The 13111-nt window shown below is 47.0% G+C and overlaps 1 protein-coding gene across 1 annotated transcript in view; it reads right to left on the bottom strand.

The window, feature by feature from the left end:
- Nucleotides 1-13111, bottom strand: part of SLC25A13 (solute carrier family 25 member 13) — a 133726-nt gene that overhangs the window by 19780 nt on the left and 100835 nt on the right. Inside the window, exons 14-15 of the mRNA XM_040431237.1 lie at nucleotides 10685-10825; nucleotides 5673-5811 (exon numbers count right to left, since the gene is read on the bottom strand). Of these exons, the coding sequence (XP_040287171.1) occupies nucleotides 5673-5811; nucleotides 10685-10825 (280 nt within the window). The remainder of the gene's footprint in view (nucleotides 1-5672; nucleotides 5812-10684; nucleotides 10826-13111) is intronic.

Below are 13111 nucleotides of genomic sequence, written 5' to 3'. Positions count from 1 at the left end.
GCGCCCCTGGCTTGGGGTTGAGGAAGATGGGTGCTTTTACCACCCGTGGCCTCCGAAATAAGTTCGTCTAGGCGGACCCCGAAAAGGCGGGAACCCGCAAACGGTAGCCCCGCCAAGGAACGTTTGGAGGCAGCGTCCGCTTTCCAAACCTTCAGCCAGAGCTCCCTCCTGACGGAAACTGCCAGGGCGGAGAAGCGTGCAATAAGGGCTCCCGCATCAAGGGAGGCCTCACAAACAAAATTCCCGGCCCGAACAATAAGCTGGGCCAAGGAACGCAGGTCCTGGATAGGGACGTCCGAGTCCAACTCCTGTTCCAGCTGCGCACCCCAAGCAGAAATTGCTTTCCCTGCCCAAGCAGAGGCAAAAACCGGTCTGAGAGCAGAACCGGAGGCAGCAAAAATGCCCTTAGAAAGGGTCTCCATGCGACGGTCCTCCGCTGACTGAAGAGAGGACCCGTCGGGAACAGGGATGGCCGTGTTCTTTGACAGCCGGGCCACAGGGGGGTCCACCTTGGGTGGGGAAGACCATGTGGCCACGACATCTGCTGGAAAAGGATAGCAAATGTCCAGCTTCTTGGGGTTGACAAAACGGGCGTCCGGGCGAGCCCAAGCCTTAGACACCACAGAGGAGAAATCAGAGTGGATTGGAAAGACTTTTGAGACCTGCCTGGGTCTGATAAATGAGACGCTAGCTGCGTCCGAGCTAGGGGGATCATCCTGCACCTTAAAGGTGTCACGAATATCAGAGATGAGTTGACCCATCGCTGAGGCTAGCTTGGACGGCAGGGCCGAGTCCATTTCCAAATCTGAAACCGCCAATTCACCTTCAGAGAGCGAATCCTTTGGAGAGGAGAGGCTCGTCTGGGTGCGCACGCGTGGCGGGGAGAGGGAGGCATCCGAGGAGGAGGCTCGCTCTACTCTAATACGCTTCTGAGAGTGCCTAGCTCGGGAGGGGTCACTAAAAGAGAGTGAACCCGCTGCAGCGGCAGAAGCGGTGGACCCGGAGGGCGCGACAGTAAGAGTGGCGTCCTGCGGGGTAGGCGGCCTGTCTATTAGGCGGCCCACGACATGAGTGAGGCTTTCCATGGCCTGGGACAGGGATCTAGCCCAGTCAGGCGGGTCAGAGGCAGCAGGGAGCGACACAGCGGGCGACTGAGGCTGCGGTGGAGCCCGGCATGCAGTACAGTGCGGATCAGACTGCCCCCGGGGAAAAGGTTCCCTACAAGCAGTACAGGCATGGTACCAAGGCTTGGCGGCTGCAGAAGGGTCTGACATGGTGGAACAAAGATGTTGCACTTAAAGTGGGAGACCCCAAGGAAAGAAACGGGGATAACACCCAAGCGACAGTACTGTGGCACGGAGGGGGTTAAAAGTCCTACCAGACCCGGATGATGCAAGCGGCAGCGGTAAGGGGAACAGACTGAGGAGGCTGTGGAGGAGAGGCAGCAGCACCGGCTTCGGATCGCACTGCAGAGAGGATTCCACGCAGCACTGTGCGATGAACCCGGAAGTAGCGGAGCGCATGTAGGAAGCTCCGCCCCCTCTCTGCCGCTCTGAAGCAGAGCCGCGCGCGCGCGGCAAAATGATTTTAACCCCCAAGGATCATGAAGTGCCGGCCTGAAATGGCGCCGTTCACGCCAAGAAAGCGGCCCCCTCCGCGCCTGGATGTGGCAGACGGCTTGCTTTTTTCCTGCAGCCGTCCCCTGAAGGTAGCGTCCCTGCCAAGGACCTGCCCAGATAAACTCCCCTGCCCGATAACGGTCCCGATATATGCCCGGGGGGGGGGGGGGGGGAGGGGTGGCGCACGATGTAGCAGTGGCCATGTAGTAACAGTGGCCATGGGAGCCCAGGAGGCCTGTAGCAGCGGTGGGAGGGAGGAAGGGGAGGCTGGAGCAGCCTGTCTCACCATACGCTGTCTTCACCCTCAATCCATCCAGCGGGGTCGCCCCTTCAGCTCCTGGCACCGCAGTGGCAGGAAGCCGGGGGAGGGACTTGGCGTGCGGGCGACCCTGAGCTGGCGGGACGCAGGGGAGCGAGGCTGCCCTGGTCCACCTTGTCTTCTGTGGGGGAGGCGGCAGTGCGGAATTACCGGCACTGGCGCAACTCAACCCCGGGAGAAACAGAGGGGTCTAATGCGCCTCTGTTGTCCCTGTAAGTAGAAAAAACCGAATTAAAAACAACAAATAACGCAAAAATAAAAAATCATAGGAAAACAACCCTGCATAAGCAGGGGGTGTCTTGCCTCCTTGGACACTAAGCAAAAACTGGCAGTCTCTTCTCCAGGCTGAAGGGTATAGCTGATGGAGGAGGGGCTTACAGCTTTCACTTAGTGTCACGCCTCCTAGGGAGCAGAGCTATACCCATGGTTTCCTGTGTCCCCCAAGGAATATGGGCGAGAAAAACCGACTGTGGTACCCAGACCTGAACTTCTTCACAGAAGTTCAGGTTTGGGTTCGGTGTTGTGTAGATGTTATTATTTTCCCTTATAACATGGTTATAAGGGAAAATAATAGCATTCTGAAAACAGAATGCTTAGTAAGTGATCAGTTGAGGGTTAAAAAAATAAATAAAAATTAACTCACCTTCTCCTGTTGTTCGCGTAGTTCTCCCGGTCTTTAGTTCTTTAAAAGATAAACTATGGGCTAAAGGACCTTTGGTGACGTCAGATCACATGCTCCAATCACGTGGTCCATCACCGCGGTGATGGACCATGTGATTGGAGCATGTGATCTTACATCACCAAAGGTCCTTTAGCCCATAGTTCATCTTTTGAGAAGTAAAGAAGAGACCGGGACTTACGCGAACAAACGGAGAAGGTGAGTTAATTTTATTTATTTTTTTTAACCCTCAACTGATCACTTACTATGCATTCTGTTTTCAGAATGCTATTATTTTCCCTTATAACCATGTTATAAGGGAAAATAATACAGTGAATAGACTGTCACCTAGCAACCATGCGTGAAAATCGCACAGCATCCGCACTTGCTTGCGGATGCTTGCGATTTTCACGCAACCCCATTCACTTCTATGGGGCCTGCGTTGCGTGAAAAACGCAGAATATAGAGCATGCTGCGATTTTTACGCAACGCACAAGTGACGCGTGAAAATCACCGCTCATCTGAACTGCCCCATAGAAATTAATGGGTCAGGATTCAGTGCGGGTGCAATACGTTCACCTACCGCATTGCACCCGCGCGGAATACTCGCCCGTGTGAACGCAGCCTTACCCGACCGTCTGCTGTGTAGGGAGCGGCAGGACATCCCTACGGACATCAGATGGTCGGCTAGATGTCAAAATTGGCCTGAATGCACTTGCAGCAAAGGGGTTTTCTGGGAGTAAACTATTGATTACCTATTCTAAGTATAGGTCACCAATATTTAATAGGTAGGGGGGGTCCAATGCCTGGCACCCTCACACAGTCAGCTCTGTGAAGAGGCGCTCTACCAAGTACTACAGCCTCTTCCTAGGCAAGTGGTGTCACATGGCGCGTGTGCAACTCAGTCCCATTCAAGTGAATGGCCCTGAGCTGCAATACCAAGCACAGCCACTATACAATGGACGGCGCTGTGCTCGGTAAGCTGTGAGGAGTCTGCAGAGCTCACTAAAGCGCCGATTCCTCTTCAAACAACTAATCAGATACCTCTTACTAGAGATGAGCGAAGCAAGCTTCGGATACTACGTCCGAAGCTGCTTCGCTAAGAAATGTGTTATAATATCGTACCGAGATTTGTCTCCATACAGTATTAGAATGTATGGGCTCCGATGAGCCGAAGTAAGTTATTCACGAAGTCGCACGAGACTTGGTTGAATAACTTCAGTAATTGATTATTACAGTGAAAATAAAACACTTCAAAACTTGGAACCGAGTTCGGTTCTAAGGTTTTTCACTGTAATAATCAATTACTTAAGTTATTCAACAAAGTCTCGTGCGACTTCGTGAATAACTTACTTCGGCTCATCGGAGCCCATACATTCTAATACTGTAAGGAGATGAATCTCTGTACAGCATTATACCAATCCGACTTCGGATGCTCATCTCTACCGACTACCTATCCTGAGGACGGGCTGCCAATATTGTACTCCTTTAAAATTTCGATTCCTATACACTAGCAAATCCTGCACACTCCAAATGACAGTATCTCTAACTGCAGCCAATCCCCCCAGCACAAGGTCCTTCCACTACACCTTCTTGTATCCTGCCCCCATCACTACATCTATCACTGCTGAGATCTAGGAGAAGGAGCCATGTAAACTCGAAAGCATATTTTGTCTTGCTCCAATAGAAATCCATCCAAATATGTAAAGAATGCCGGAGACCACCCACCGCTGCCGAATATCTGCACCGATCAGCAATGGCTGTGATAAGACTGACAGCCCTGGAGGACGGAGAGGGATTCGTTTGTATTTCCTGGAGCCCGATTTGGTCTCCACATCTGCTTGTTGTGGGGAAGGTTCCGGGTCCGAGGTGGGGGGTAGAGCGGGTGCATTTTCAGTGTCCAGCACAGGCATCCGAAACAGACAGGAACCCACTTCTGCAGTCTAAATAGCCAGTGAGGACCATGTAGTGTGGAGAGGCTATGCTGCGGTCTGTGTGATCGCTGGGTGGTCCCAGGCACGGCAGGGTGCTGAGTCTTAAGCAGGCCGCATGAGTTATGATAAACGGCGGGTAAGGCTACTTTCACACTAGCGGTTTAGTTTTCCGGTATTGGAGTTCCGTCATAGGGGCTCAATATAGGAAAAAAACGCTTCAGTTTTGTCCCCATTCATCGTCAATGGGGACAAAACATATCTGAACAGAACGGAGCGCTCCAAAATGTATTCCGTCCCGTTTAGTTGCGTTCCCATACCGGAGAGCAAACCGCAACATGTTGTAGTTTGCTTTCCGTTCTGGGATGCGGAGCAAGACGGATCCAGCATGACCCCCAATGCAAGTCCATTGGGACGGATCCGTCCTGGCACACAATGTAAGTCAATGGGGATGGATCCGTTTTCTCTGCCACAATAGAAAATGGATCCGTCCCCCATTGACTTTCAATGGAGTTCATGACGGATCCGTCTTGGCCATGTTAAATATAATACAAACGGATCCGTTCATAACGGATGCAGATGGTTGTATTATCAGTAATGGAAGTGTTTTTGCCGAAACCTGCCGGATCCAGTAAAAACGCTAGTGTGAAAGTCGCCTAAACCTGCTCAGGACTGGCCGACCATCTGCTATGTGTGTGTGGTGGATGTTGGGGGAGACGAGCAGTGATCACATAGGGTATCGTGATCACAGCATTTAGGATATGCCTCATTTGTCAGATAGGAGCCGGGCCCAGAGGTGGCCTCCACACCTATCTCCAGAATAAGGCTCTTGAAGTGAAGGGAGAGAAGCTGTGTACGGATGGCCGCCCTCCATCTACAGCTATGGAAGCCTCAAAAACAGTCGGCTCTTTCTGGCAGCATACTGGTGAATGGAGACCTAATCTATGGGACTTCTGAAGATAGTCGAGCATGCTTTCTTGGCTGTTTTCGGAACATTTGTGTCATATGCTAGTGATACGTCATAAATGTTGAGATGGAAACACCCCTTTAAAAGGCTTTTGGGGGGTCTTGGGGTCTAAATACTAGTAACTGGGATATATTAGAACAAGACGACCAGAACAACTAGAAATTCGTTGACTACTTACCGGCGATGGCTCCCGCCAACAGGAGATACCCGGGACTAACCCTGCCGTCTTCTCCGGCGAAGGAGCTTTTCATATGTGCATAGCAGGGGAAGTAGATGGCGGAGAAGGGGATATCCCGGAGGAAGCACGCCTTCGCCCCCTGAAACAAACAAGACAACTCACTACAGGCTCCGGTTACAGCAGCAATTCCATAGTGCAGTGTGTGAACAAGCCCCAAGAGAGAAGCAGACAAGGAGGATTTTAAGGTCTTGGGCAAAGAACTTGTTCTTCAGCTATAACATACCATGAGGTCTGATCGTTTGGGGGCCTAAGGCTACTTTCACACTGGCGTTTTGGCTTTCCGTAAGCAAGATCCGTTCAGGGCTCTCACACGCGGTCCAAAACGGATCAGTTTTGCCCTAATGCATTCTGAATGGAAAAGGATCCGCTCAGAACGCATCAGTTCAGTCTCCATTCCGCTCTGGAGGCTGCTTGCTGCGTTTTGCTGTCCGTCTGATGAAACTGAGCCAAACGGATCCGTCCTGGCACACAATGCAAGTCTACGGGGACGGATCCGTTTTCTCTGACACAGTCAGGCACAATAGAAAACCGATCCGTCTCCCATTGACTTCCATCTTGGCTATAGAAGACATAATACAAACGGATCCGTTCTGAACGGATGCAGACGGATCCACACAAAACGCGAGTGTGAAAGTAGCCTTATTCTGCAGCCACCCTGCAGCAGGTGCTGTCTAGCTCTAATAGCAGGGATCCGAGTAACTCCAGATCCCAAATGTTTAACCCTGTGATTGCTGCTGCATGATAAAATGGGACCTCCACCTTCAACTGGTTTCCTGGGGACAGGAACCAGGACTAGGGAAACCTTTGCAATCAGCCCAAAGGATTGAAAGGACCTCTTTCGGAAATGGAGGATTCATTAAAGGGGTTTTCTGGGAATTATATACTGATGATCTATTCTCAAGACAGGTCATCAATACATGATCAGTGGGGGTCCAATTCCTGGCCCTCCCGCCAATCAGCTGTTCCTAGCATACCAAGCACAGCGCCGAACACTGTACAGTGGCTCTGCTTGGTATTGCAGCTCAATCCCATTTACTTGAATCTGTGACACAGGACATGTGACCGACAGATTTGACGTCACAGGCCGAGGAGAGGCTGCGGTGCTCGCCTTTTTATCAGCTAATTGGTGGAGATCCTGGGAGTCAGCATCTGATCTTAAAGTGTCGGATGTGAGATCCAGTTCTTTTTCTTATATTTTACATTAAAGTGTCGGAAAACTCAGTTAATTCTTCATCTTACCCACACACACACGAAACAAAACAAAAAATCCAGTCAGCGTCTCAATTTGTAAAGTTAAATTTGGGTGGAAAACCTGAAAAGAAGATTTCACTTGCACAGCGCTAGGTAATGAGTCTGATCCTCTTAAAGAAAATTACGTCAATAGTATTATGTCGTCTCGGGTTATCATATTTCGATACACATACAATACAAATCAAGAAAAAATAATAATATATAAACATAAACGTACAGATTTTTGGTAAAGAAGCTATAGGAATGTTCTTTATTGCTCGCCCCTTCAATCCCCTTTAAATCATGCCAAAAAAGTCCTAAAATGCGTAGACCTGAGCAAGAAAAATGCGTCCAACCTCCCCAGTGACTTGTGTCCGTGTTCACATGCACCATTCTGATACATTTGCCAAAACGTACAGCACTCCTGATCTCCCCTATGACAGAAAATGTCTGCCCATCCACAAGGTGTAGCCCACAAGAATGACCCTTCCCCTTTAGGGTCCCATTCACACGTCCGTGAATGTGTCCGCACCCGTTCCGCAATTCTGCGGAACAGGTGCGGACCCATTCATTCTCTATCGGGCAGGAATGGATGCGGACAGCACACAGTGTGCTGTCCGCATCTGCATTTCCGGAGCGCGCCCCCGATCTTCCGGTCCGTGGCTCTGGGAAAAAAAAATAGAACATGTCCTATTCTTGTCCGCGAACAAGAATAGACAGTTCTATGGGGGTGACGGCCGGGTGTATTGTGGATCCGCAATACACTACGGAACGTGTGAATGGACCCTTAATATGAAGTCACACCCCCCCCCAATCCCATGCCAATTTATCCTTTTGAGGGTCCATTTATTCTCCTCTCGGGTCTCGTCCCTACTATAAATTTCCATCCTCCCTCCGCATTCCGGTTTCATGAACCTGATGAGGTCACCAATTTCTGATTGGTGGAGGTGTGACTCTCGGGACCCCCACTGGTATGGGTCATTACCCAGTACCACCACTACAGTGTAGATGGTGGGCAGGTAGACACTGAAGAGAACACCGTTCTCGCCCCATCACCGCAGCCCCTTCAAACAGCTGATGGGCGGGGGTGCCGAGAGTCAGACCCCCACCTATCTGATATTGATGACCGATCCTGAGGATCGGTCATCAATATCACAGAACTGGAATACCCCTGATCGTCCAATGAACAGATTTCCATTATTGCAGATAAAGCGAAATGCGCACAAATCCCCAGAGAGATGCGTCAGCGGCCATTCATCCCCGTAATAATAATAAATTAAATTAAAAAAACCTGCGCACATAAATTAGGTCACATGCAGCCAGGTCAGGTGTTACAGCCGCTCTCTGTCTATGACAAATGGGTGGTTAAGTCTTAATTCATTAGTATGTTGTGTAAACCATTAAAGAGGACTGGTTAACCCCTGAGATTCCAGGCAGCACACTCCCGCCCCTCCCTTCCTGGACGGCCGCTGTACCCACGAGGCTGGAGGACTCTCTTTAGCATGCTAATTCTTGCATTTTCCAAAGCGTACCTGCAAGGGACGGCTCTGAAACAGCCATTTCTACAACAAGGGGAGAGTAATTACACTCACAAAGGCACCTCTGTGTCGGGCTGGGCAGAAGGAGCCAGCACGTCTGGGAGACGTAGGCTTAGCCCAGTCTCCTGCAGTGAATGCACATTGTCTCGTGTAGGGGGGAAAATGCCAGACAGGGGGGGGAACCTTCATCTATAGAAGACAGAGGTGCACCTTGTCTGCTGGGGTTATTTAATGCTTCTGGCACCTGTACGGGCTCCCACCCCCTCTTAAGTACTTTTTCCTTCCCTTATACCTTACAGGTCTAGAAATGATTTGGCATCAGTAATTGTTATTTGGAGTCAATGGCTGTAAACAATAGGCAGCAACTCACTTCTTGAGTCACCAATTTTGGCCCCCGCCACCTCCCCTACTCCATGGGCCCATTAACCCTTGTGCATTAACCTGTAAGGTGTGCAACGAGATGCACGATGGTCCCCTCCTAGATCAGAAGTATGCAGGTTCCTAGAGGTGCAGTATCTATTAAAGCCTGGATTACTAAACGACTGAGCTTGGGGGTCTCCCGACTATCCCTCCGGGGGAAGGAGGGATCAGGTCCAGCTGAAGGTCCTCGCCCGCTCCTTTTGTTCTGCCAGGAGATAAGGTGCCTGGCAGCAGCATTCTCCTCTTTTGCCAATGTGAACACATGCATGCCCGGCTGAACCGAGAATGCACATATGTGGTGGAGTCATCAGAACAGCTGTAAGCATTCGGCCGACGGCTACTGAAGGCACCTCCAGGGTGAGACCAGACAGTGCGGCCATTGGCTGTTGCAGGTGTATGTTGACCATCCCTGACCTATACAGAAGATACGTTATCAATATCGGACCACCAGACAACTAAATTTACAGGCCTTAAATTGTGAGGCTGCTCCTCTGCATGGACAGCTATATCTTACTTATGATCACGTGTGTATGTGTGTGAACATTAATGTGGATGGTGATTTGAATTCATACAGGGACATATGACAACACTGCGCCTAGCACAGATCAAATGAGGACGGGTAGTCAAAATCTCTCAGTAGTGCAGCCTCAGGTCTTAGGCTCCATTCACACGTCCGTGGTGTGTTGCGGACCCGCAACACACCCGCCCGGCAGCCCTATAGAAATGCCTTTTCTTGTCCGCAAGCTGCGGACAAGAATAGGACATGTTCTATATTTTGCGGAGCTGCGGACCCGAAGATCGGGGCCAACCTCCCGCAAATGCGGATGCTGACAGCACACTGTGTGCTGTCCGCATCCATTCCGTCGCCATAGAAAATGAATGGGTCCGCACCCGTTCCTCAAAATTGCGGAACGGATGCGGACCCATTTGCGGACGTGTGAATGGAGCCTTGCAGGCGGTAAAATTCTGCTGTTGGCAAAACAGCAACAAGGCAAGTTTTGCTCATCTCTACACACGTGATAAGACCCCGCATATTCTTTTACATGGACTAGCAGGGACTGCGGAGGGATGGGCGATTACAGGAGGTTTAACCCTAAACACTTTCATAGGAGTGTCATCAGTGGAAAGTTCCCGCAAATCGGGGGAAAACACCTATAATAGAAACAAAAGCTGCGTGCTGCTGTTTTCACCCAAGTAGTAATGAAATTTGTGCAGAAAGTGTCGATTTGCAGCTTTGCATTATCAAAGATTTATCCCAAATTGCTGCATTGATGCATATTGTAGCTGCAGACACCAGAGAGAAGCAGACGCTCCTGCGAGGAGTATGAGGGGCAGGTGTACAGGTGAAAGATCTTGCTCAGTAAACCTGTGCATCGCCTTAGCCAACAATTACCCGGAGGAGACACAAGGGGGCTTTGCTGCACCTCACCTGAGGAATACCTGCGTCTTCAGGAAAGCTTCTACTATACAAATTGTTTAGCAACAGAAGAGTTAATTTACATCTGATAATAAAGAGATTAATAGGTCACTCTAATGCTTCCCATAGTTCTCTATACGTTCTCTGTGGATTATTATATATTTTTTGCTACTATTGAGGAAAGGGACAACTGGTGAAATGCAATAGTATACCGATGGCATCTTGAGATGCGAAAGCAAACAGCTCTATTGATGTTTATAATGAGAAGATTTGTGCATAGGTCAACTCTACATGAGTACGAGGTCAGAAACAATCAGCAAGGAGATCCACCGAGCAGCACATAATACCTTGTAAAGTCCAAAGAAGCCCAAATCTCTAAGAACACTCAGAGCGCTGACACGGGGTCCTGTGGTAATTTCTCCTGCCACCTGCAAGCGGATCTTCACAATCTCCAAGGGGTTGGTGAAAATTACTTGAGAACCTCCAGCCTGAAAAACAAGACCGTGATATCATTTGTACAATATGATGAACCTTCTGTGCTGATATTAATTAAATGTAAAGTAGAACCCTTTAAAATGTCACTACTATCATTTAATGCGGACACGTCTTTCATTTGTCACTAACCCCCTGCAAGGCTATGTACTCGATATGAACTGCCAAAAGAAGCATGAGAAGGCAAGAGAGGAGAACACAATATAACTATAATATAACTACTATAATACTGCTCCTATGTACAAGAATATAACTACTATAATACTGCTCCTATGTACAAGAATATAACTACTATAATACTGCTCGTATGTACAAGAATATAACTACTATAATACTGCTCCTATGTACAAGAATATAACTTCTATAATACTGCCTCCTATGTACAAGAATATAACTACTATAATACTGCTCCTATGTACAAGAATATAACTACTATAATACTGCCTCCTATGTACAAGAATATAACTACTATAATATTGCTCCTATGTACAAGAATATAACTACTATAATACTGCCCCTATGTACAAGAATATAACTTCTATAATACTGCCACCTATGTACAAGAATATAACTACTATAATACTGCCTCCTATGTACAAGAATATAACTACTATAATACTACTCCTATGTACAAGAATATAACTACTATAATACTGCCTCCTATGTACAAGAATATAATTACTATAATACTGCTCCTATGTACAAGAATATAACTACTATAATACTGCCACCTATGTACAAGAATATAACTACTATAATACTGCTCCTATGTACAAGAATATAACTACTATAATACTGCCTCCTATGTACAAGAATATAACTACTATAATACTGCCTCCTATGTACAAGAATATAACTACTACAATACTGCTCCTATGTACAAGAATATAACTACTATAATACTGCTCGTATGTACAAGAATATAACTACTATAATACTGCTCCTATGTACAAGAATATAACTACTATAATACTGCCTCCTATGTACAAGAATATAACTACTATAATACTGCTCCTATGTACAAGAATATAACTACTATAATACTGCTCCTATGTACAAGACTATAACTACTATAATACTGCTCCTATGTACAAGAATATAACTACTATAATACTGCTCCTATGTACAAGAATATAACTACTACAATACTGCTCCTATGTACAAGAATATAACTACTACAATACTGCTCCTATGTACAAGAATATAACTACTACAATACTGCTCCTATGTACAAGAATATAACTACTACAATACTGCTCCTATGTACAAGAATATAACTACTATAATACTGCTCCTATGTACAAGAATATAACTACTATAATACTGCCCCTATGTACAAGAATATAACTACTACAATACTGCTCCTATGTACAAGAATATAACTACTACAATACTGCTCCTATGTACAAGAATATAACTACTACAATACTGCTCCTATGTACAAGAATATAACTACTATAATACTGCTCCTATGTACAAGAATATAACTACTATAATACTGCCCCTATGTACAAGAATATAACTACTATAATACTACCTTCTATGTACAAGAATATAACTACTATAATACTGCTCCTATGTACAAGAATATAACTACTATAATACTGCTCCTATGTACAAGAATATAACTACTATAGTACTGCTCCTATGTACAAGAATATAACTACTATAATACTGCTCTTATGTACAATAATATAACTACTATAATACTGCTCCTGTGTACAAGAATATAACTACTATAATACTGCTCCTATGTACAAGAATATAACTACTATAGTACTGCTCCTATGTACAAGAATATAACTACTATAATACTGCTCCTACGTACAAGAATATGGATATAAAAAAGTATTCAACAGCAAGGTACACCTCAACTGAAACCACCATATATCACCTCTATTATGACGCACAGCTGTATTTTACTACCACTTGCTGGTTATTCCCATCGGGGACAGCAGTCTCAGCTATTCTCAGAACTCCCATAGAAGTGGATGCATGCACATCTCTTCCTTTGCTGCAGCCTCCAGAGTTGAGACCCTACACTACACTGTAAGATGTGATAAATAAGGGGGCGATAACTAAAGGGTTCAAATATAAGAACTTACATATATGTGTAACGCAATATAAAATTGTTCTAGTTTTTTAATATGGTGACGGGAGACTCAAGGGTGAAAATGAATTTTATGCAAGAAGAAATTCCAACCGGTAGAAACAGAGTAGAGCTTCACAAGTTGTGACCAGCATTGCAGTGTTCTGGAAGAAGAGGGGGGGGGGGGCTTTGG

Source organism: Bufo bufo, chromosome 5, assembly GCF_905171765.1.
Source record: "Bufo bufo chromosome 5, aBufBuf1.1, whole genome shotgun sequence".
Classification (NCBI taxonomy): domain Eukaryota; kingdom Metazoa; phylum Chordata; class Amphibia; order Anura; family Bufonidae; genus Bufo; species Bufo bufo.
This window is presented reverse-complemented; position numbering and strand designations above follow the sequence as displayed.